The 26430-nt window shown below is 39.3% G+C and overlaps 1 protein-coding gene across 1 annotated transcript; it reads left to right on the top strand.

Moving 5' to 3' along the window:
- Nucleotides 1-22616: 22616 nt before the first annotated feature.
- LOC128050421 (olfactory receptor 7A10-like) lies at nucleotides 22617-23459 on the top strand. Its single transcript, XM_052642669.1, has 2 exons — nucleotides 22617-22971; nucleotides 23257-23459. Exons 1-2 carry the CDS (start codon nucleotides 22617-22619, stop codon nucleotides 23457-23459), a joined length of 558 nt encoding a protein of 185 aa, XP_052498629.1.
- The last annotated feature ends 2971 nt before the right edge of the window (nucleotides 23460-26430 follow it).

Raw genomic sequence — 26430 nt, 5'->3', positions numbered from 1 at the left:
CATTGGAGAAGGAAATGGCAACCCACTCCAGTATTCTTGCCTGGAGAATCCCAGGGACAGAGGAGCCTAGTGGGCTGCCGTCTATGGGGTCGCACAGAGTTGGACACGACTGAAGCGACTTAGCAGCAGGAGGTGTATGTGTATTTATATAAGATTTTCTTATAAATAAACACATATATATGTACATGGGCTGCAAGTGGGCTAAGTCCCTTCAGTCATGTCCAACTTTTTGCAACCCTATGGACTGTAGCCCTCCAGGCTCCTTTGTCCATTGGATTCTCCAGGCAAGAATACTGGAGTGGGTTGTCATGCCCTCCTCCAGGGGATCTTCCCAACCCAGGGATCGAACCCACATCTCTTATGTCTCCTGCGTTGGCAGGGTTCTTTACCACTAACGCCACCTTGGAAGCCATATATGTACACAGAGAGATTTCATAATCTCATCATTTATGTTGAAATTTTTTTTTCAAGAATTGAAGAAGATAGAAATAAAAATTGTTATAGGTGAATTAACATGAAGTTACTCAAGTGTAGAAAGTTAGACAAAAAGTTTTGAAGTAAAATAGTTTTCCTAAATTTTAATAACAAATTATTTTTCCTACCTTAATGTTCAAACTCAAAGTCAGGACCACATTTGCATTTATAAAATGAGAAATCCTCGGTATCACATTTGCAGAATGTCCAAATTAACTTTAGATTTTTTTTTTTTCTTCCACGTACACTGGGTTTTCAACACAAAATATTCTCAGGGGAAACAAAAGGAATGAAACTGAAAAGTTTAAATTTAGTTACCTCCAAAAAAATTTTATTGGATAAATGTCTGTGTAATATTGTTATTGATGCTATAACTAATTACTACACTAGGGCTTTAAAAGAAACAAATATATCTGCCTTGAGTTCTGGAAGTCAGAAGCCCAATTAGAGTGCTAACGTCAAGATTCTGTAGGACTGGATTCCTTCTGGGTTTTCTAGGAGAGCCTCAGTTTCCTTCCATATTCCAGTTTCTTGAGCACAAGCATTCCTTGGTTCATGGCCCATCCTCCATCTTCAAGGTCAGCAGCATATTCAAATCTCCCTCTGATTTCAACAATTTTGCTTTTTCCACATTCAAAGGACCATGCTGACTACACCAGTTTGTACCTGAATAACCGTGACCAATCTTTTATCTTTGGGCCAGCTGATTAGCAAACATATCAGTTCAGTTCAGTCGCTCAGTCGTGTCCGACTCTTTGCAACCCCATGAATCGCAGCACGCCAGGCCTCCCTGTCCATCACCAACTCCCGGAGTTCACCCAAACTCATGTCCATCGAGTCGGTGATGACATCCAGCCATCTCATCCTCTGTCGTCCCCTTCTCCTGCCCCCAATCCCTCCCAGCATCAGGGTCTTTTCCAATAAGTCAACTCTGCATAAGGTGGCCAAAGTATTGGAGTTTCAGCTTCAGCATCAGTCCTACCAATGAACACCCACGGTTGATCTCCTTCAGAATGGACTGGTTGGATCTCCTTGCAGTCCAAGGGACTCTCAAGAGTCTTCTCCAACACCACAGTTCAAAAGCATCAATTCTTCGGCACTCAGATATCTGCTACCTTAATCCTCACTTGCTCTGAAAACACAATATTGCAAGTTTCTGAGGATCAAGATGTGAGTTATGTTTTAGAGGCTCTTACTGAGCCTATTATAAAATCTTTTTGAGAGATATGTTACTTGGTGACACTCAAGAGCCTTTATGATAGGAATACCAGATCACCTTATCTGCCTCCTGAGAAATCTGTATGCAAGTCAAAAAGCAACAGTTAGAACTGAACATGGAACAACAGATTGGTTGCAATCTGGGAAAGGAGTACTTCAAGGCTGTATATTGTCCCCTTGCTTATTTAACTTATATGCAGGGTACATCATGAGAAATGCTGGGCTGGATGAAGCACAATGAAGCTAGAATCAAGATTGCCGGGAGAAATATCAATAACCTCAGATATGCAGATGACACCACCCTTATGGCAGAAATCGAAGAAGAAAAGAGCCTCTTGATGAAAATGAAAGAGGAGAGTTTAAAAGCTGGCTTAAAACTCAACATTCAAGACATCTGGTCCCACTACTTCATGGCAAACAGATGGGGAAACAGTGGAAACAGTGACAGACTTTATTTTCTTGGGGCTCCAAAATCACTGCAGATGGTGACTGCAGCCATGAAATTAAAAGACGTTTGCTCCTTGAAAGAAAAGCTATGACCAATCTAGACAGCATATTAAAAAGCAGAGACATTACTTTGCCAACAAAGACCCATCAAGTCAAAGCTATGGTTTTTTCCAGTAGTCATGTATGGATGCGAGAATTGGACTATAAAGAAAGCTGAGCGGCGAAGAATTGATGTTTTTGAACTGTGATGTTGGAGAAGACTCTAGAGAGTCCCTTTGACTGCAAGGAGATCCAGCCATCCAGTCCATCCTAAAGGAAATCAGTCCTGAATATTCATTGGAAGGACTGATGATGAAGCTGAAACTCCAATACTTTGGCCACCTTATGCGAAGAGCTGACTCATTGGAAAAGACCCTGATGCTGGGAAAGATTGAAGGCGGGAGGAGAAGGGGACGACAGAGGATAAGATGGTTGGATGGCATCACCAACTCGATGGACATGAGTCTGAGTAAACTCCGGGAGCGATGGACAGGGAAGCCTGGCCTACTGCAGTCCATGAGGTCGCAAAGAGCTGGACACGACTAAGCGACTGAATTGAATTAGAGGATAATTGTTTTACAGTGTTCTGTTGGTTTCTACTATACAACAGTGTGAATCCGCCATAATTATACATATGTCCCCTCCATCTTGAACCTCCCTCCCACCCCCAACCCCTCTAGATTGTTACAAAGAATCAGGTTGAGCTCCCTGCATTACACAGCAACTTCTCTCTAGCTATCTATTTTACATGACTGAATGTATATGGGCTACTCTCTCAATTCACCCCAACTTCTCCTTCCCCATACTGTGTCCACAAATCTGTTCTCTATGTCAACATCTCCATTCCTGCCCTGCAAATAGGTTCATCAGAACCATTTTTCTAGATTCCATATATATGCATTGATATACGATATTTGTTTTTCTCTTTCTGACTGACTTCATTCTGTAAAACAGGCTCTAGGTTCATCTACCTCATTATAATTGACTCAATTTCATTCCTTTTTGTGGCTGAGTATTCATCTGTCAATAGACATCCCGGTTGCTTCCATGTCTTGGCTATTCTAAATAGTGCTGCAATGGGCATAAAAATACATGTGTCTGTTTTTTTTTACTTTATTTTACTTTACAATGCTGTATTGGTTTTGGCATACATTGACATGAGTCCACCACGGGTGTACATGAGCTCCCAAACATGAACCCCCTCCCACCTTCCACCCCACATCATCCCTCCCGATCATCCCCGTGCACCAGCCCCAAACATCCTGCATCCTGCATTGAACATAGATTGGCGATTCATTTCTTACATGATAGTATACATGTTTCAATGCCATTCTCCCAAATCATCCCACCCTCTCCTTCTCCCTCTGAGTCCAAAAGTCCCCTATACACATCTGTTTCTCTTTTGCTGTCTTGCATACAGGTTCATCATTACCATCTTTCTAAATTCCACATATATGTGTTAGTATACTGTATTGGTGTTTTTCTTTCTGACTTACTTCACTCTGTATAATCGGCTCCAGTTTCATCCATCTCATTAGAACTTATTCAAATGTATTCTTTTTAATAGCTGAGTAATACTCCATTGTGTGTATGCACCACAGCTTTCTTATCCATTCATCTGCTGATGGACATCTAGGTTGCTTCCATGTCCTGACTATTATAAACAGTGCTGCGATGAACATTGGGGTACATGAGTCTCTTTCTATTCTGGTTTCCTTGGTGTGTATGCCCAGCAGTGGGATTTCTGGGTCATAAGGCAGTTCTATTTGCAATTTTTTAAGGAATCTCCACACTGCTCTCCATAGTGGCTGTACTAGTTTGCATTCCCACCAACAGTGTAAGAGGGTTCCCTTTTCTCCACACCCTCTCCAGCATTTATTGCTTGCAGACTTCTGGATTGCAGCCATACTGACTGGTGTGAAGTGGTACCTCATTATGGTCTTGATTTGCATTTCTCTAATAATGAGTGACATTAAGCATCTTTTCATGTGTTTGTTAGCCATCGGTATGTCTTCTTTGGAGAAATGTCTATTTAGTTCTTTGGCCCATTTTTTTATTGGGTCATTTATTTTTCTGGAATTGAGCTGCGTAAGTTGCTCGTATATTTTTGAGATTAATTGTTTGTCAGTTGCTTCATTTGCTATTGTTTTCTCCCATTCAGAAGGCTGTCTTTTCACCTTGCTTATAGTTTCCTTTGTTGTGCAGAAGCTTTTAATTATAATTAGACCCCATTTGTTTATTTTTGCTTTTATTTCCAGTATTCTGGGAGGTGGATCATAGAAGATCCTGCTGTGATTTATGTCGGAGAGTGTTTTGCCTATGTTCTCCTCTAAGAGTTTTATAGTTTCTGGTCTTACGTTTAGATCTGTAATCCATTTTGAGTTTATTTTTGTGTGTGGTGTTAGAAAGTGATCTCGTTTCATTCTTTTACAAGTGGTTGACCAGTTTTCCCAGCACCACTTGTTAAAGAGATTGTCTTTAATCCATTGTGTATTCTTGTCTCTTTTGTCAAAGATAAGGTGTCCATCGGTGTGTGGATTTATCTCTGGGCTTTCTATTTTGTTCCATTGATCTATATTTCTGTCTTTGTGCCAGTACCATACTGTCTTGATGACTGTGGCTTTGTAGTAGAGCCTGAAGTCAGGCAAGTTGATTCCTCCAGTTCCATTCTTCTTTCTCAAGATTGCTTTGGCTATTCGAGGTTTTTTGTATTTCCATACAAATCTTGAAATTATTTGTTCTAGTTCTGTGAAAAAATACCGCTGGTAGCTTGATAGGGATTGCATTGAATTTGTAAATTGCTTTGAGTAGTATACTCATTTTCACTATATTGATTCTTCTGATCACCATGAACATGGTATATTTCTCCATCTATTAGCGTCCTCTCTGATTCCTTTCATCAGTGTTTATAGTTTTCTATATATAGGTCTTTAGTTTCTTTAGGTAGATATATTCCTAAGTATTTTATTCTTTTCTTTGCAATGGTGAATGGAATTGTTTCCTTAATTTCTTTTGCTACTTTCTCATTATTAGTGTATAGGAATGCAAGGAATTTCTGTGTGTTGATTTTATATCCTATATATATACTATATTTTATATCCTTTATATATACTATATTCATTGATTAGCTCTAGTAATTTTCTGGTGGAGTCTTTAGGGTTTTCTATGTAGAGGATCATGTCATCTGCAAACAGTGAGAGTTTTACTTCTTCTTTTCCAATTTGGATTCTTTTTATTTCTTTTTCTGCTCTGCTGTGGCCAAAACTTCCAGAACTATGTTGAATAGTAGTGGTGAAAGTGGGCACCCTTGTCTTGTTCCTGACTTTAGGGGAAATGCTTTCAATTTTTCACCATTGAGGATAATGTTTGCTGTGGGTTTGTCATATATAGCTGTTATTATGTTGAGGTATGTTCCTTCTATTCCTGCTTTCTGGAGAGTTTTTATCATAAATGGATGTTGAATTTTGTCAAAGGCCTTCTCTGCATCTATTGAGATAATCATATGGCTTTTATTTTTCAATTTGTTAATGTGGTGAATTACATTGATTGATTTGTAGATATTGAAGAATCCTTGCATCCCTGGGATAAAGCCCACTTGGTCATGGTGTATGATCTTTTTAATGTGTTGTTGGATTCTGATTGCTAGAATTTTGTTGAGGATTTTTGCATCTATGTTCATCAGTGATACTGGCCTGTAGTTTTCTTTTTTTGTGACATCTTTGTCAGGTTTTGGTATTAGGGTGATGGTGGCCTCATAGAATGAGTTTGGAAGTTTACCTTCCTCTGCAATTTTATGGAAGAGTTTGAGTAGGATAGGTGTTAGCTCTTCTCGAAATTTTTGGTAGAATTCAGCTGTGAAGCCATCTGGACCTGGGCTTTTGTTTGCTGGAAGATTTCTGATTACAGTTTCAATTTCCGTGCTTGTTATGGGTCTGATAAGATTTTCTATTTCTTCCTGGCTCAGTTTTGGAATGTTGTACTTTTCTAAGAATTTGTCCATTTCTTCCACGTTGTCCATTTTATTGGCATATAATTGTTGATAGTAGTCTCTTATGATCCTTTGTATTTCTGTGTTGTCTGTTGTGATCTCTCCATTTTCATTTCTAATTTTATTGATTTCATTTTTCTCTCTTTGCTTCTTGATGAGTCTGGCTAATGGTTTGTCAATTTTATTTATCCTTTCAAAGAACCAGCTTTTGGCTTTGTTGATTTTTGCTATGGTCTCTTTTGTTTCTTTTGCATTTATTTCTGCCCTACTTTTTAAGATTTCTTTCCTTCTACTAACTCTGGGGTTCTCCAATTCTTCCTTTTCTAGTTGCTTTAGGTGTAGAGTTAGGTTATTTATTTGACTTTTTTCTTGTTTCTTGAGGTATGCCTGTATTGCTATGAACTTTCCTCTTAGCACTGCTTTTATAGTGTCCCACAGGTTTTGGGTTGTTGTGTTTTCATTCTCATTAGTTTCTATGCATATTTTGATAATTTTTTTTTGATTTCTTCTGTGATTTGTAGGTTATTCAGAAGCGTGTTGTTCAGCGTCCATATGCTGGAATTTTTAATAGTTTTTCTCCTGTAATTGAGATCTAATCTTAATGCAGAAAAGATGCTTGGAATCTATATTGATTTTTTTTGAATTTACCAAGGTTAGATTTATGGCCCAGGATGTGATCTATCCTGGAGAAGGTTCCGTGCACACTTGAGAAAAAGGTAAAATTCATTGTTTTGGGGTGAAATGTCCTATAGATATCAATTAGGTCTAACTGGTCTATTGTATCATTTAAAGTTTGCGTTTCTTTGTTAATTTTCTGTTTAGTTGATCTGTCCATAGGTGTGAGTGGGGTATTAAAGTCTCCCACTATTATTGTGTTATTGTTGATTTCCCCTTTCATGCTTTTTAGCATTTGTCTTACATATTGCAGTGCTCCTATGTTGGGTGCATATATATTTATAATTGTTATATCTTCTTCTTGGATTGATCCTTTGATCATTATGTAGTGGCCTTCTTTGTCTCTTTTCACAGCCTTTGTTTTAAAGTCTATTTTATCGGATATGAGTATTGCCACTCCTGCTTTCTTTTGGTCTCTATTTGCGTGATATATCTTTTTCCAGCCCTTCACTTTCAGTCTGTATGTGTCCCCTGTTTTATGGTGGGTTTCTTGTAGGCAGCATATACAGGGGTCTTGTTTTTGTATCCATTCAGCCAGTCTTCGTCTTTTGGTTGGGGCATTCAACCCATTTACGTTTAAAGTAATTATTGATAAGTATGATCCCATTGCCATTTACTTTATTGTTTTGGGTTCGGGATTATACACCCTTTTCGTGTTTCCTGTCTAGAGAATATCCTTTAGCATTTGTTGGAGAGCTGGTTTGGTGGTGCTGAATTCTCTCAGCTTTTGCTTGTCTGGAAAGCTTTTGATTTCTCCTTCATATTTGAATGAGATCCTTGCTGGGTACAGTAATCTGGGCTGTAGGTTATTTTCTTTCATCACTTTAAGTATGTCTTGCCATTCCCTCCTGGCCTGAAGAGTTACGATTGAAAGACCAGCTGTTATCCTTATGGGAATCCCCTTGTGTGTTATTTGTTGTTTTCCCCCTTGCTGCTTTTAATATTTGTTCTTTGTGTTTGATTTTTCTTAATTTGATTAATATGTGTCTTGGGGTGTTTCGCCTTGGGTTTATCCTATTTGGAACTCTCTGGATTTCTTGGACTTGGGTGATTATTTCCTTCCCCATTTTAGGGAAGTTTTCAACTATTATCTCCTCAAGGATTTTCTCATGGTCTTTCTTTTTGTCTTCTTCTTCTGGGACTCCTATAATTTGAACGTTGGAGCATTTCATATTGTCCTGGAGGTCTCTGAGATTGTCCTCATTTCTTTTAATTCGTTTTTCTTTTTTCTTCTCTGATTCATTTATTTCTACCATTCTATCTTCTATTTCACTAATCTTATCTTCTGCTTCTGTTATTCTACGATTTGTTGCCTCCAGAGTGATTCTGATCTCATTTATTGTGTTATTCATTATATATTGACTCTTTTTTATTTCTTCTAGGTCCTTGTTAAACCTTTCTTGCATCTTCTCAATCCTTGTCTCCAGGTTATTTATCTGTGATTCCATTTTGATTTCAAGATTTTGGATCATTTTCACTATCAATATTTGGAATTCTTTCTCAGGTAGATTCCCTATCTCTTCCTCTTTTGTTTGGTTTGGTGGGCATTTCTCCTGTTCCTTTACCTGCTGAGTATTCCTCTGTCTCTTCATCTTGGTTATATTTCTGCGTTTGGGGTGGCCTCTCTAAATTCTGGGAATTTGTGGAGTTCTCTTTATTATGGAGCTTCCTCACTGTGGGTGGGGTTGTATCAGTGGCTTGTCAAGGTTTCCTGGTTAGGGAGGCTGGTGTTGGAGTTCTGGTGGGTGGATCTGGATTTCTTCTCTCTGGAGTGCAATGGAGTGACCAGTAATGGGTTATGAGACGCTGATGGTTTTGGAGTAACTTTGAGCTGCCTGTATATTGAAGCTCAGGGGTGTGTTACTATGTTGCTGGAGAATTTGTGTGGTATGTCTTGCTCCGGAACTTGCTGGCCCTTGGGTAGTGCTTGGTTTCAGTGTATGTATGGAGGCATTTGATGAGCTCCTATTGATTAATGTTCCCTGGATTCAGAAGTTCTCTGATGTTCTCAGGATTTGGACTTAAGCCTCCTGCTTCTGGTTTTCAGTTTTATTTTTACAGTAGCCTCAAGACTTCTCCATCTATACAGCACCAATGATAAAACATCTAGGTTAAAGATGAAAGTTTCTTCTCATTGAGGGACACCCAGAGAGGTTCACTGAGTTACATGGAGAAGAGAAGAGGAAGGGGATAGTTAGAGGTGACTGGAATGACATGAGGTGGGATCAAAAGAGGAGAGAGCAAGCTAGCCAGTAATCACTTCCTTATGTGTGCTCCACAGTCTGGACTGCTCAAAGGTATTCACAGAGTTATACAGGGAAGAGGAGAGGGAGGAAGTAAACAGAGGTGGCCAGGAGGATAAAAGAGGGAAATGAAAAGGAGAGAGACAGATCCAGCTAGTAACCAGTTCCTTAAGTGTTCTCCCACGTCTGGAACACACAGACATTCACAGAGTTGGGTAGAGAAGAGATGGGGGAGAAAAGAGACAGAGGCCACCTGGTGGAGAAAAAGGAGAGTCCAAAAGAGGAGAGAGTGGTCAAGCCAGTAATCTCGCTCTCAGGTAAAATTGGGTAGTGAAGTTTGGGTTTTTAAATGTACAAAATTGACAACAAAAAACAAAAAGCAAAGATTAAAAATCTAGAGTAGAGGTTGGATTTTCAAAAATACAATATTAAAGAAAAGAAGAAGAAGAAAGAAAAAAAAAGCCACAAAAATTGTTAAAAAAACAACAACAACCACACAAAGACTATATATGGTGTTTGCTTTAAAAAATAGGGTCTTTTTTTTTTTTTTTGAAAAGTAATAGTAGGTTATAGAAATAAAAATTAAAGGAGAAATAGAGGACTTAACAATTTTAAAAAGTTAGAAAAAAAAAGAAGAAAAAACAACCACACAACATCAACAAAAAAACAAACAAACAAAAAAAGAGGGAAAAACACACACACACACACACAAAAAGAATGATTGTAAAAATAGTAAAGCTATATCTGACCCTTTCTCTGGTGTTGTGGGCAGTGTGGGGTCAGTTCCAAAGCGGTTCCCTTTGTTAACTTCTTCTGTTTGCTGGTCTCTTCAGTGCCTGATTTCCATCCTGACACAGGAGGGGTGGTGGTGGACACTGTTTTTTTTTTTTTTTTACGCTCACTTGTTCAGTCGCACTGTGGGGAGGGAGGGATACTGCAAACAAATAACACTGTTGGCTGCACGCAGTGTCTCAGCCCCGCTGGGCCTGCCCCTGCTCGCGGCACACACTGCTCAGGCTCTACGTTGCTCTGCCAGGAACCGTCTGAGGCCGGCCCTAGGCTGCATGCACCTCCCTGGTCTAAGCCACTCAGGTTTGGCGCTCAGGTAGCCTTCAGAGGTGCAGATTCGGTAGGGACTGTGTTTTGTGCCCTTCCCAGGTGTGAGTAGCTCAGGTGTTTGGTGGGCACGGTCACTGCGACTTGTCGCCTTTCCCGTCTCTGCTGCTCAGTTTTCTGGGTGTACCACTGGCACCCCTTGTGAGGCGGATGGTGACTGTCCAGAACCCCCAGAAGTCTTAGCAAAGAAGTCTGCCTGCAGTTTGGTAGGTAAAGTCTCTCTGGGGCTGCGATTGTCCCTTTCCAGCCCTTACAGCTCTGGCTGCCTGTCCCCAGTGGGGGATGTTCTGCAGCCGGCTAGTTCTGTTCCACCCTTTGTTCTGTGCGCAGTCTTGGCAGTGTCATATGTTCGAGCTTTTCACTTGGTAGCTATCCCACAGTCTGGTTTGCTAGCCCAAGTTAGTTCATTCTGGTTACGCATGGGGCGTTCCTGCCGGATTCTTAAAAGCACTGCAGCCCATGCCTCCCTCGCCTCCCTGCCCTGCCCCCACTTGCTAGTGGTGGATGCAGGCATTTGCGCTGCTTTTCCACTGGGGGAGTTACTGTTGGGCTTGTAATCTGTTGGTTTTAATTATTTATTTATTTTTCCTTCCTGTTATGTTGCCCTCTGTGTTTCCAAGGCTTGCCACAGACTCAGCAGGGAGAGTGTTTCCTGGTGTTTGGAAACCTCTCTTCTTAAGCTTCCCTTCCCAGGACGGGATTCCCTTCCCAGGACGGAGCTCCCTCCCTACCTCCTTTGTCTCTTTTTTTATCTTTTATATTTTTTCCTACCTGTTTTTGAAGACAATGATCTGCTTTTCTGGGTGCCTGATGTCCTCTGCCAGCATTCAGAAGTTGTTTTGTGGAGTTTGCTCAGCGTTGAAATGTTCTTTTGATGAATTTGTGAGGGAGAAAGTGGTCTCCCCATCCTATCCCTCTGCCATCTTAGGACTGCCTCCAAAATACATGCGTCTTTTTGAATTATGGTTTTCTCGGGGTTTGTGCCCAGTAGTGAGATTGCTGATACATATGATAACTTTATTCTTAGTTTCTTAAGGAATCTCCATACTGTTCTCCACAGTGACTTTGTCAATTTACATCCTTACCAACAGAGCCAGAGAGTTCCTTTTTCTCCACACCCCCTCCTGCATTTATTGTTTGCAGATTTTTTGATGATGGCCATTCTGGCAAGTGTAAAGTGATACCTTATTGTGTTTTTTATTTCCATTTCTCTAATAAAGAGCAATGTTGAGCATCTTTTCATGTGTTTATTGGTCATCTGTGTGTCTTCTTTGGAGAAATAACTGTTAGGTCTTCTGCTCATTTTTTGATTGAGTAGTTTGTTTTTCTGATATTGAGCTGCATGTGTTGCTTATATATTTTGGAAATTAATCCTTTGTCAATTGCTTCATTTGCAATTATTTTCTCCCATTCTGAGGGTTATCTTTTCATCTCGTTTGTAGTTTTTTTTTTTTTTCTGTGCTAAAGCTTTTAATTTTAATTGTGTGTGTGAATAAGTCACTTCAGTTGTGTCCATCTCTTTGTGACCCTATGGACTGCAGCCTGCCAGGCTCTTTTGTCCACAGGATTCTCCAGGCCAGGATACTGGAGTAAGTTGCCATGCCCTCCTCCAAGGGATCTTCTCGACCCAGGGATTGAACCTGAGTTTCTTACATTCTCTGCATTGGCAGGCAGGTTCTTTGCCACTAGCACCAGGCTGGCTCATTTATTTATTTTTGTTTTTATTTCCATTATTTGAGGAGGTGAGTCATAGAGGATCTTGCTGCAATTTATGTTAAAGATCATTGCGCCTGTTTTCCTCTAAAAGTTTTACAGTTTCAGGTCTTAAATCCATTTTGAGTTTATTTTTGTGTATGGTGTTATAATCGATAGATTGTTGGCATACAAGATTGTTAGTTTCAGGTGTAATATATAGTGAGCTGACATTTACATACATTATGAAATGATCTACTGGTTCAGTTGAATAACCATCTGTCCCCAAAGTTATGACAATATTATTGACCATATTCCCTATGCTGTTTATTACATCCCTGTGGCTTACTTATTTTATAACTGGATATTTGTATCTCTTAATCTCCATCACCTATTTTGCTCCACCATCACTCTCCACCCTGTCAAACATTCATTTGTTGTCTATATCTATGATTCTGCTTTTTTTTTTCTTTTTTTGCTCATGTGTTTTGTGTTTTTTATTCCAAATGAAAGTGATATTCCACATATAAGTGAATCTTTCTCCATATGACTTTTTTCACTTAGCAAAGTACTATCTGGATCCATCATATTGTCTCAAATAGCAAGATTCTATTTTGCTTTCATCAGGAACATAAAAACAGATTTCTCAAGGTTAACAGTAAACTCAGAGTTTGGCTAAAGTACTAGGACCTTAAGGTTTATTGTTCTGGAAGACAGGAGGTATCATGGAAGGTGTAATAATCGCTGAATTAATCTGGCTTGTAACAGTGTCTCCTAGACACAGAGAATGAGCAGGAAAATTCTCTTACTTGTCCAGACCAGGGTCCCAGAAGGAAATCAGTTATTAGAGATTGGCATAACAAGAGGGCAATGTGCTAATGAGCAGACATAGGGAGCTATTAATATCTCCTCTGCTGCATCCCTCGGCCTGTGCAACCTTTGGATGAACAGGACATGGTTGTTGCTTATAGACTCATAACTCTGGCTGGGGGACCAGTGCTTGACTTCCATCCTGCTGTCTTGTCTGGAAACAGAGCTTCTATCTCCACCATCAACCATCCAAGAGGAATTTGGACCTCTATGATAAGACCTTCTTCTCAGAGACTCCACCCAGGTGAGTGCAAGAGTCCAGTAAATACTGCAGAAGGTCAGAGGGAATGGCAGGCAATAACTTTACCTGAGTTCACCTGATAGGCAACTCAGACTAATCTAGGGCCAAGACCTCTGTGGTCATTTGCTTGATTAATTAATTAATGCCTTATTTTATGATGCCACAAATTAAAAGGAATATCAAATTCAACAATGTAAGGAGTAATGCTGACTGTAAAATGACTGACATGGAAGCCCAATTAGAAGAGGAAATGGGAAGTGTAAAGTGCTTCCAGTAAAACCTTGAACCTAAGTCCAAGCACTTCTACAATTCACTTGAGTAGAGACAAAAGGTATTAGCTGTGGAGGTTTATACAGAGATGCAGGGTAGTTTTCTTAAGAAGGAGCATATTTGACTATGATAAGTAAGATCCAGACCAACAGCAGTTCCTGAAACACACTTCATAGTATCTTCCCTCTCCTAGTAGCCAAATGAAAATAATTATTCTTTATGTGCAAATAGGTGTGTGAATTAGCTTTCTTTACAATGAACAAATACCCTGTAAATCTGAATATATTTGTTAGGTTAGTTAGCCAATTACTTCTTTTATTTAAAATTGCCTGACCAGCTCCTTTCTTTTCAAATAGTGAATTTAGCACATTTTTATTCCTGTTTTTCACTGTATTCTTTCAAACTAAAAATTGAATTTTTTTTCATAAAGTTTGCTGTTTGCCACTTAGATATTGTATGTATGTATACAATTTTGTTTGCAGGATGTCTAAGGGTTTACAATTTTTATACAGTAAAGTCTGTGTCAGTCATTTTATGTTCTCTCTATTTTTTAAGGGAAGGAATTGAATCTTCGCCTTAAACAAAAGCAAAAATTACAAAACGTTTGTTTTTTAGCACTCTACACTCCCTGCATAGACAATACATGGAATGTTGTCACATTTCAATTTATATTTTACAGATGCATGAAAGAATGTCTTGTTAAAACTGTGCAATTCACAGCATGTGGAGGGGAAATCACTATTAGAGATGATACGAGGATTCTCTAAAGAGGACCAGATCCATAAACAAAATATCAAAATCTTGGGAATGTTTGCCTTAAACAAAAGTAAAAATGAATGTTCATCTTACTCTGTCACTGACACTGTTTCTTTAATTCTAAGTTTGTTAAAACATAATTGTATATAATGTATTAGTCACTTCAGTCATGTCTGACTCTTTGAGACCCCATGGACTGTAGCCCTCCAAGCTCCTCTGTCCATGGGATTCTCTAGGCAAGAATACTAGAGTGGGTTGCCATTTCCTTCTCTAATATGGCATCCCAAGTGATTCAGTGGTAAAGAATCCACCTACCAAAGCAGGAAACACAGGTTCAATGCCTGGGTAGGAAAGATACATCCCCTGGAGAAGGAAATGGCAACCCACTCCAGTATTCTTGCCTGCAGAACCCCATGGACAGAGGAACATGGCAGGCTACAGTCCATGGGGTCAGAAAAGAAAGCTGGACATGGCTTAGTAATTAAACAACAACATTTAATATACTGTATCCATTTAATCTGTAAAAACTGAAGAAATTAAAATGTCATTTAAAAATTAAGACTATATTCTACCAGTTTCCGTTGTATGCAACTTGAGAAAGTCTAAAATAAGTTTTACTGCTTTGTTATGAATTTGTTTTAAACGTGATTCCCTGATGTCTGTTTTCTTAGTTCAAAAGGTAATGTGGGATAAGAAACATAACTTCTGACGGATGTAGTGAGAAAAAATGAAATCTGTAAAACTAAACCAAAGAAGACATCCAAGGGTATGGGATGTGTATGTCTGTGTGTTCTTTGTATACATTTTTCTCTCAAATAAACACATTCACATACAGGTGTATAAATTGTAATTTATAACCCCATATAGTATATTGAGGGAAACATTTAAAGAGAGTTGAATGGTAAAGAAATGAAAATAATAAATGTTAGACTTAAGATAAAAGTCAAAGATTGTAGAAATGTTGACAAAAAGACACAAAGAGAATGTGTGATTTTACTTTTGATATGAATTATCTACCTTAATGCCTCAAAGTCAGAACTACATCCATATTTAAAGAATTTATAATTCAATTCATCAGAAATGGGGCAAAATATCCCTGAATTGACTTTGATTTCTTCTTCTTTTAATGTGGGACTTCAACACAAAATACCTTGATCTAGGGGAAACTAGATGGCTAAACTGAGATGCTTAAAATCATTTCCCATGAGCCATATGTTATTGGATAAGTGTGTATATTACCTTCCTATTGCAACTATAACAAATCACTATACTAGTGACTGCAGAATTAAAGCTCTGGAGAACAGAAGTTGCTCTCCCTCTCATTGGACTGAAGGCAAATGTGTGTGAAAGCTGAGATGCATTTGGACACTCCAAGAAAGAATGAACAGCCTTACTAGATCAACTTCTAGTGGCCTCCTGCATTCCTTATGTCATAGTCCTTCCAGCATCTTCAAAGCCAGCAGCATGGCATCGTCAAAGCCCTCCCTGGCTACCATTCTTCTTCCTCTCTCCTCCATATTTAGAATATCATTGCCATCACTTATGTTGTTCAGTCGCTAGGTTGTATCTGACTCTTCAAGACCACATGGACTGAAGCACACCAGGCCTCCCTGTCCTTCACCATCTCCCAAAGTTTATTCAAATTGATGTCCACTGAGTCAGTGGCTCCTGATAAAAAAGTCCTTCTATCCATGTTGGAGACAGTCCCTTAAATTATGTAAGGATCCTCTGCCACCCTCTTCTCCTTTTGCCTTCAGTCTTTGCCTTTGCATATACCAACCTGGATTATCCAAGCTAATCTTCTCAGCAGAGAATGAATGATCAGAAAGTTTTTTATCTGCTGCCTTTATTCCCCCTTATACAAAGTAACATATGAAAAAGTTCTTGGGATTAGGATGTGGACAGCTTTTTGAGACCATTATTCTGCCTACTACAAAGGATTTTCCTGGTGTATATAATGTGGTGTCATTATAAGAGCCGATATATGAAGAATTGAATACAGAATGCATTACAGCTACTGCAGAGAGTAAAATCTTTTTCTTATAAATTATATACAAAAATGATATTGGGTACAGAAGATGTAAAGTATCACCTACACCCTACTGTAACACAGTGTGTGCTAAGTTGCCTCAGTAATCCACCAGGCTCCTCTGTCCAGAGGATTCTCCAAGCAAGAATGCTAGAGTGGGTTGCCATGCCTCTTCCAGGGGATCTTCCCAACCCAGGGATCAAATCCACATCTCTTACATCTCTTGCATTGGCAGGCAGGTTCTTTACCACTATCACCACCCGGGAAGCCCATACTATAACAAAGCACGTTAGCCCTATTAAAGTGTGACCACAGACCAGGACCTGCAGCATCACTCAGGAGCTTGTTAGAAATGCAAGGTCCTAGAAGTGAAGAGGAACTAAAAAGCCTCTTGATGAAAGTGAAAGTGCAGAGTGAAAAAGTTGGCTTAAAGCTCAATATTCAGAAAACAAAAATCATGGCCTCCGGTCCCATCACTTCATGGGAAACAGATGGGGAAACAGTGGAAACAGTGGCTGCCTTTATTTTTCTGGGCTCCAAAATCACTGCAGATGGTGACTGCAGCCATGAAATTAAAAGACGCTTACACCTTGGAAAAAAAGTTATGACCAACCTAGATAACATATGCAAAAGCAGAGACATTACTTTGTCAACAAAGGTCCATCTAGTCAAGGCTATGGTTTTTCCAGTGGTCGTGTATGGATGTGAGAGTTGGACTGTGAAAAAAGCTGAGTGCCGAAGAATTAATGCTTTTGAACTGTGGTGTTGGAGAAGACTCTTGAGAGTCCCTTGGACTGCAAGGAGATCCAACCAGTCCATTCTGAAGATCAGCCCTGGGTGTTCTTTGGAAGGAATGATGCTAAAGCTGAAACTCCAGTACTTGGCCACTTCATGTGAAAGAGTTGACTCGTTGGAAAGGACTCTGATGCTGGGAGGGATTGGGGGAAGGAGGAGAAGGGGACAACAGAGGATGAGATGGCTGGATGGCATCACTGACTTGATGGACATGAATCTGAGTGAACTCCAGGAGTTGGTGATGGACAGGGAGGCCTGGCGTGCTGCGATACATGGGGTCTCAAAGAGTCAGACACAACTGAGCAACTGAACTGAACTGAGGACTCACCACAGACCTAGTTGGTCAGAAGTTGTACTTGAATTAGAATCCCTGATGACCTGTATGTGCAAGGACGTAAAAGAAGTGCTGGTATAAAATGGGTTTTCTCACCTTCTCAGGGTTAACATTTGTGGCAGGATAATTATTTGTGTCAAGTGTTATACTGTTTATTATGGGGGTTTTGCAGCATCCTCTAAAATACTGTCAAATATCCCCAGGAGCAAAATCATCTCTGATGGAAAACCACGACCCAAAGCTTAAGAGCTGGAAACATTCTGATGGAATTCCATTCATGACTCCAATCTGAAATAGGCTTGCAATTTTCAGCAGAAAATTACATACAGCAGAATGTTACATACTTCTGACTTCTATACCTGAAATGGAGGATGGAGTTAGTAAATAGTGCTACCTCACAGAAAGTGGTTCTCTGAAAATTAAATCAGATAATCCTTCTAGTGTGCTAAGGTAGGTTATGGTGCTTGAAAATACCAAAATATACATTATAACTTACAAATATTTTTAATTAGGAGCTAATCAATTCCCCTTAACTTCAGAAATAAGTATGAAGTCCTATCTTCCTGACCCAGGGATCAAAGGCAGGTCTCCTACATTGCATGCAGAATCTTTACTGTTGGAGACACCAGGAAAGCCCACTTAGCATACTCAGTTCCCCTTCACTTCAGGAATAGGGCTGAAATTCCTAATAGAGTTAGTAAAAGTGTCAGGAAGGGTGAAAGTGCACTGCTCAATATTTTACATCAAAGAAGCAAAGTTGGTCCTCTAATAAAGAGGGAAGTAATGATTTCCTAAGGATATCTTGGGCTATGCCCCCACCACAAGTCAATGTTTTGAAGAACCAAGGAACCTATGCAAGAGAATTGCCTCATTCTCATAGGGCTGATAACCTGCTCTCCTGAGAAACAGAAAATCACCAGGAAAAAAAATTTCTTTCTGTCCAGACCAAGTTCCACAGGGAAACCCAGTGTTTATAAGTTAATGTAACCCAAGGGAAATGCTTCTAATGAGCAGATTGTTGTCTAGTCACTAAATCAGGCCCAACTATTGTTAGGACCCCATGAACTGTAGCCCACCAGGCTCCTCTGTCCATGGGATTTCCCAGGCAACAATACCAGAGTGGGCTGCCATTTCCTTTTCCAGGGGATGTTCCAGATACAGGGATCAAACCTATGTCTCCTGCATGGGCAGGTGGATTTTTTACCACTGAGTCACCTGGGAAGCCCAACGAGCAGATATAGAGCTATAAATATCCCCTCTGCTGTGTTCCCTGAGTCTGTGTAACCTCAACATGAATGAGACACAGCTGTGGTTTTGGAATCCTACATCTGACTAAAGGATCAACGGGAGACACCTTCCTGTTGTCTTATCTGGGGAAAGAGTTTCAGCCTTCATCATCAGTCATCCGGGAAGAGATTCAGATTTCCATGCAAAAAAACTGTCTCAGAGTTCCCATGCAGGTGAGTCCAAGAGCCCAAAAGACACTGATGGAAAAGGTCAGAGGAGGAAATTCAAGAATGCTTACCTGACATCACCTGAACACCAGCTCAGCCCAGCCCAGAGCCCAGAGACCACTGTGGTTGATTGAATATCAGGGTATCTTTATGATGCTAAAAAGAAAAGTGAACACTGAATTCAATAAGACAATGCTCAGTGATACCAGCCAAATGATAGAAACAGAAGCCCAATTATGAGAGGCATAAGTGCTTCCAGTAAAAGTACAACGTATGTCCAAGCATCTTCCTAATTAACTGGAGTAGAGAAATAGGGTATTAGTTGTGCAGTGTATAAAATAAGTGAAGGCATTTCTTCCTAACTTTTAAGATTGGATATTTGACCATATTTCCAAATTGATGAGAAGGATCCACACCAAGGCATACCTGCAAATACATCCTTGCAACTACAGTACACATATCTCACAGTATAGGAAACATATGTCAGACTGTCTTCTGTGAATAAATGGAAAAAAAAAAAGATGCAAAAAGGAGTATGCTAATGAGGTTAAAGTGAAGTGTGAAAGTTGCTCAGTCGTGTCCGACTCTGTGCAACATCATGGACTATACAGTCCATGGAATTCTCCAGGCCAGAATACTGGAATGATAGCCTTTCCATTCTCCAGGGGATCCTCCCAACCCAGGAACTGAACCGGGGTCTCCTGCATTGCAGGTAGATTCTTTACCAACTGAGCTATCAGGGAAGCCCTAATATACTGTAACACCTTGTATTTCTGCAGAAAACCCAGAGACTCAGGAAAACCCTTGCTACTATTTTGAAAGTTATCACCCCAAAATATGACAGATCTTTAAGGTTTTCCCAGGTCTATGATATGAAAGAGATTTCCTATGGCTTTCTTAAACTATACACTGAGTTAGAGCAAAGATTTTTATATTTTGTCACCTTTTTATTTATCTATTACTCATACATCCATGTATTATGTGTCCATTTCTACATTTATCAACCTTTCAAATAATTTTTACAAATGACTTTTGTTCAACTGACTTTTGGGCATATTTTTGGCCATAATATTTTAAATTTATTTACTTAAATATGTTTATTATCTTACTTCTGAGTTCTTTTCTTTATTTAAGTTGTTTGTGCCCACCCTTTGCTGTTGTTCAGTCACTCAGTCATGTCCAGCTCTTTGTGACCCAATGGACTGCAGCATGCCAGGCTTCCCTGCCCTTCACCATCTCCCAGAGCTTGCTCAAACTCATGTCCATTGAGTCAATGATACCATCCAACTAGCTCATCCTCTGTCATCCCCTTCTCCTCCTGCTTTTAATCTTTCCCAGCATCAGGGTCTTTTCTAATGAGTTGTCTCTTGGCACCAGGTAGCCAAAGTCTTGGAGCTTCAACTTCAGCATCAATCCTTCCAGTGAAATTTCAGGACTGATTTCCTGAACAGTATGAAAAGACAAAGAGATATGCCCACCCTTAGATTTTATATATTTAGATATCAAGGCATTATTCTTATGCTTAAGTTGTAATCTCTTTAATTTTTTGTAAAATGTTAGAAGGAGGAAGAGAGGCAAACAGTTTTTTGCAAACAGTTCTTCAAATAAATATGATATAGGCACAGGAAAACCATGTTCTTCTATCTGATTTTTAAAATGACCAATTTCATTTTATATTCATTATATGTTTTAAACATCCTCTTTTGAAGCTTTGGTTTTTTTCCCATTCTTTATTTTTCTCTTGGGCTACATATTTCATACATCTATCAAACCATAAAGATAATATTATTTTATTCTTTCTTTGGATTAATTTATTTTTTCTTTTTAATCCTTTTTGTGGCATTAAGCAAATATAAGAGAGCATGAAATTTCACCATAACCAAAAAAGTTTTTTTTTTTTTTTACCACAGTCTCTCAGGGATCATTTGAGCTTATTAGATCTTTATACCCTCTGACATCCATTTTCTCTATATGTGTGTGTCTATATTTCTCTGCCTCTCCTTCTCTGTCTCTCTCTTTCTCTCTCTGTCTCTATCTCTGCTTCTCTCTCTTTCACTCTCCATATATATATACATATGTGTGTGTGTGTGTGTGTGTGTGTGTGCGCGCTTAGTCACTTCAGTCATGTTCAACTCTTTGCAACCCCATGGATGGTAGCTGACCAAACTCCTCTGTCCATGGGATTTTCCAGGCAAGAATACAGGAGTAGGTTGCCATTTCCTCCTCCAGGGACTCTTCCTGACCCAGGGCACAAGCCCATGTCTCTTGAGTCTCCTGCATTGTCAGGCAGATTCTTTACTATTACACTGGGAAGCCCAAATATATATACATACATATTTCTTAAAATCCAGGTTTTGAGAAAGAATATAGATTCATATACAGACACATATTCACTTAACAACTCTTTATGTATGTTTAATACATGGCATAAAAAAAGCAGTGCCAATTTCAAAGCACAAGTTTATTGAACCTGGGAAGTTGGAAAATGGACATTTTGGGTGCCTTTTGTATATAACCTAATCTGATTAATTTGAGCTATTTTGACCTCTAACTTAATCAGGATAGTTAGGAGTGAAAAGGATATGTTAGTAACAGCCTATGAAGCCAGGATGTACTCTGTGTGTGTGTGTGTGTGTGTGTATGTGTGTGTTTCTGTCCCTGACTTGTGGAGTGTGAGACGTCCTCAAAGCAAAGATACTGAGCTCACATATTCCAAAGTGACTCTTACACAAAGAGACCAGAATTCAGTCAAAAGAAGGCATTCATTTAAAGATACAGGTCACCTTTGCAACAATTTCATAAAGTGCTAGGGGAAAATAGTGTGGATGAGGGGAATCTTTGTGCCTTGAAAAGTTAGCATCAGCTAGGCCACCTTGGTTTTTCAACATCCTCTGACTTCATTTCTCCTCACTCTCCCTCCTGTCCATTAATCTCCCCAAATTGGCTTTCTTTTTTTAAAAACATAAATGTTATGAACAAATACACTAGAGGCTTCTGCAATGAAAGTATATCCTGTCTACAGTACAGTTCCACTGATATATTCATAGTTTCTTTTTTTCTCCCTTTAGGTCTCTAACCAAATGTAACTGTATTTTCAAGTTTTTCTTGAAGCCACAAAAAATAGCACACTCTCTTTGCTTTGTCCCTTAAACCTACTGCAGCCATCTGACATGCTACATATAGTGCATATATTTTTAATTAGCTTATTTTATTTTTTTATAACTGGAATTTAAGAGCTTTTTGTTTCTCAGAACCCTGTACTTGTTGCCTTGACAGCACCTGGAACATTGCTCAAGTCAGTTTATATTCCCCAAAAGAATGAAAGAATTTCTCATTAAAACTATGGAATAGTAAAACAATTGTACTACAATAAAAATTAATTTAAAATAAAAAATCAATTTATAAAAATTAACTGGAAAAGTTAAGAACATAAAACAGAAAAAAAAAAAAAACTATGGAATACATGACATCTTGAGTAAAAAGGTAAAAACACTAGTTTGCTACTTAGAGAAGGCACAGACAATTCCCTAAAGAGGATCAAATCCATGAACAAAATATTGGCAATATATTGTGACTGAAAATTATATTGTGCTTAGTCATGTCCAACTTTTTTTGACTCCTTGGACAGTAGCTGCCAGGCTCCTCTGTCCATGGGATTCCCAGGCAAGAATACTAGAGTGGGTTGCCATGCCCTCCTCAAGGGGAACTTCCTAACCCAAGTCTCCCACATTGCAGGCAGATTCTTTGCCATCTGAGCCATCAGGGAAGTCCACAGAAAATTATAAATGGTAGCATTTCAACTGTGTGGTTAATGTCATTTGGTGCAAAAAAAAAAAATCACAATATTAATGTTTTCCTTGTAGTCACCTCTATCATATGGCACCAAGAAACATAACAAGAGATTCAGAATTTTTGCTCCTGGGACTTTCGGAAAAACCAGAACTGCAGCATCTCATATTTGGACTTTTCCTCTCCATGTACCTGATCACCGTGTTTGGAAACATGCTCATAATCCTAACAGTCAGCTCAGACTCCCACCTCCACACCCCCATGTACTTCTTCCTCTCCAACCTGTCCTTTGTAGACATCTGTTTCACCTCCACCACCATCCCGAAGATGCTGTGGAACATCCAGACACAGAGCCAAGTTATAACTTATGAAGACTGCATCGCCCAGATGTTTTTTTTCATGCTATTTGCAGGGTTGGACATCTTCCTCCTGACAGTGATGGCCTATGACCGTTTCGTGGCCATCTGTCACCCCCTGCATTACACAGTCATCATGAACTCCAAAATATGTGGAATTTTGGTTCTGGTTAGCTGGATCATCAGTGTCCTGGATTCCTTGTTACAAACCTTAATGGTCTTAAGGCTGTCCTTTTGCAAAGAGGTGAAAATCCCTCACTATTACTGTGAAGTCAAGTTGTTGATCCAACTTGCCTGTTCTGACAACTTTCTTAATGACATGGTGATGTACTTTGCAGCTGGACTGCTAGGAGTTGGTCCCTTTGCTGGCATCCTTTACTCATATTCTAAGATAGCTTCTTCCATACATAGAATCTCATCAGCTCAGGGGAAGTACAAAGCATTTTCCACCTGTGCATCTCACCTCTCAGTTGTCTCCTTATTTTATTGCACAGGCTTAGGAGTGTACCTTAGCTCTGCTGCTACCCACAGCTCACATTCAACTGCAACAATATCAGTGATGTACATTGTGGTCACACCCATGCTGAACCCCTTCATCTACAGTCTGAGGAACAAAGACATAAAGAGGGCTCTGAACACTTTCTTTAGAAAAGGGTTACTTGTCTTCCACTGAGGAAAGGCACATGATTGAAGGCTTCAAAGCCCCAGAGCCAGAAATTGCAGATCTTTAATGAGCTTCTTTGATCAGATTGTGGAATTCAAACTTGCTCCTTCTATTTATTTCCTGGAATTTCCACTTATTTGACTTCAACTCCTCCCTACAATTTCTGTAACTAGCTTGATTAAGCTTGTGAGCTCCCTCATATCTAAAAGATTTTCCCCTTTATTTTTTTTCCAACTCTCAAATCTATCCTCACCCTTGGATCTGAAAAATTGGGGAATTCACATTTATCATAGAATCTATCACATTTATCATAGAAGGGTTTCTTTTTTTAATTGAAGAAGAGTAGTTAACAATGTTGTTAGTTTCAGATATACAATAAAGCGACTCAGTTATACATATACATAAATTTTTCAGGTTATTTTCCCTTGTACTTTATTACAAAAAGTTGAGTATAATTCCCTGTGGTATATAGTACATCTCTATTTGTTATCTATTTTACATATAGTAGTGTGGAGATGGAATCGGACACAACTGAGCAACTTCACTTTTCACTTTCATGCATTGGAGAAGGAAATGGCAACCCACTCCAGTGTTCTTGCCTGGAGAATCCCAGGGACGGGGGAGCCTGGTGGGCTGCCATCTATGGGGTCGCACAGAACACAACTGAAGCAACTTAGCAGCAGCAGCAGCAGCAGTGTGGATATGTTAATCCCTAACTCCTAAATTATTCCACCCCCTACCATTTTTCTTTGGTAATCATAAATTTGTTTTCTATCTGTGGTATATTTCTGTTTGGTACATAGGTTCACTTGTATCATTTTTTTAGATTCTACATACAAATGATACCATGTGATATTTTTCTTTGTCTTAGTGCAATAATCTCTAGGTCAATCCATGCTGCTGTGTCATTATCTTATTCTTTTATGGATGAGTAATATTCCTCTATATCTGTACCACACACATATGTTCAATGAGTTTTATTCTCCTCACTAAGATTCCACTGTGTTCTTCAGCTCTGTGTCCATAATGCCTACCACAGCAGCAGCCACTGGCAAAAATAGATTATTGAATATACCTGTCTTCATGTAGATTCCAAAAGTTAAAGTGAAGTCGCTCAGTTGTGTCCGACTCTTTGCCACCCCGTGGACTGTAGCCTACCAGGCTCCTCCATCCATGGGATTCTCCAGGCAAGAGTACTGGAGTGGTTGCCACTTCCTTCTCCAGGGGATCTTCCCAACCCAGAGAGCGAACCTGGGTCTCCCTCATTAGAGGCAGACGCTTTAACCTCTGAGCCACCAGGGAAGCCCCCGTAGATTCTGAAGGTAACTCAAATTTGAATAGTTTGTCAATAAATACGTGAAACATAATGAAGAATTTTAAAATATACTTTACACTATTGTGCAAAATATTTCTTTTTCAAGCTGTACATCTACTCTTCATATTATGGAAGATCAACATTCATTGAAATGGATTTTATATATTGGAATGAAACAGTCGATGGCTTATCTATGGGTTTCTATTGGGTTATCTTCCTGTTTCTGCTTGAAAACTTCTAGTACTTGCCTATACATGAATCTTTCATTACTCCACATGTAATCTCTCTGTCTTTGTGTGTGTGTGTGCTTGTTGTTGTTATTTTTTTAGTTGGAGTATAATCACTTTAAAATGTTGTCTTAGTTTCTGCCGTACAACAATGTGAATCAACTATACATATATCCCCTCCCTCTTGAACTCTCCTCCATCCTTCCCATCTCAACCCCTCTAGGTCATCACAGGGCACCAAGCTGAGCTCCCTGTGTTATAACGCAGCTTCCCACTAGCTATTTTACACATGATAGCATATATATGCCAATGCTACTCTCTCAGTTCTTCCCACCTTTCCTTCTCCCTCAGTATCCACAAGTCTGTTCTCTACATCTGCATCTCTTTCTTACCCCGCAAGTAGGTTCACTGTAACATTTTCTAGATTACACATACATGTGTTGCTGTTTAGTTGCTAAGTTGTGTCCAACTCTTTCGTGACCCCATGGACTGTAGGCCGCCAGGGATTTCCCAAGCAACAATACTGGAGTGGGTTGCCATTTCCTTCTTCAGGGGATCTTCCCAACCCAGGGATCAAACCCATCTCTCCTGCATTGACAGGTGGATTCTTTACCACTGAGCCACTAGGGAAGCACCCATATAAGTGTTAATATATATTTGTCTTTATATTTTGATTACTTCACTCTGTATGACAATTCATCCACATCACTTACAATTGATTCAGCTCCATTCTCTTTTACCCCATTGTATTCATGTGCCACATCTTCTTTATCCATTCATCTGTCAATGGACATCTAGGTTGCTTCCCTGTCCTGACTATTGAAATAGTACTGCAATAAACATTGTGCTACATGTGTTTTTTGAATTATGGCTTTCTCAGAATATATGTCCAGTAGCGGGATTGTTGTATCATATGCTAGTTCTCTTTTTAGTTTTTTAAGGAACTTCCATACTGTTCTCTGCAGTGGCTGTATCAATTTACATTCCCACCAACACTGTAAGAGGGTTCCCTTTTCTCCACACCCTCTTCAGTATTTATTGTTTGTAGATATTTTGAAGATGGTCATTGTGACTGGTGTGAGGTGACACTGCATTGTAGCTTTGATTTGCATTTCTCTAATAATTAGTGATATTGACCATCTTTGCATGTGCCTCTTGGCCACCTGTATGTCTTCTTTGGAGAGAAATCTATCTTGGTCTTCCACCCATTTTTTGCTTGAGTTGTTTCTTTTTTTGATACTGAGTTTCATAAGCTGTCTCTATAGTTTGAAGATTAATCATTTTTCCATACTTTGTTTGCAAACATCTTTTCCCATTGAGAGAAAGTTGGAGGTTATATTTTCATCTTGTTTATGATTTCTTTTGGTGTGCAAAAACTTTTAAATTTAGTTAGGTCCCATTTGCTTATTTTTGTTTTTAATTTCATTACTCTAGGAGG

This window comes from Budorcas taxicolor, chromosome 7 (genome assembly GCF_023091745.1).
Source record: "Budorcas taxicolor isolate Tak-1 chromosome 7, Takin1.1, whole genome shotgun sequence".
In the NCBI taxonomy this organism is placed as follows: domain Eukaryota; kingdom Metazoa; phylum Chordata; class Mammalia; order Artiodactyla; family Bovidae; genus Budorcas; species Budorcas taxicolor.
This window is presented reverse-complemented; position numbering and strand designations above follow the sequence as displayed.

Bases quoted from the DNA above. Each gene is read 5' to 3' on its own strand.
- LOC128050421 (XM_052642669.1), top strand. From the start codon at position 22,617: ATGTACCTGATCACCGTGTTTGGAAACATGCTCATAATCCTAACAGTC. The intron at 22,972-23,256 runs GTGTCCTGGATT...CTCACCTCTCAG, and splicing joins TCTGGTTAGCTGGATCATCA to TTGTCTCCTTATTTTATTGC.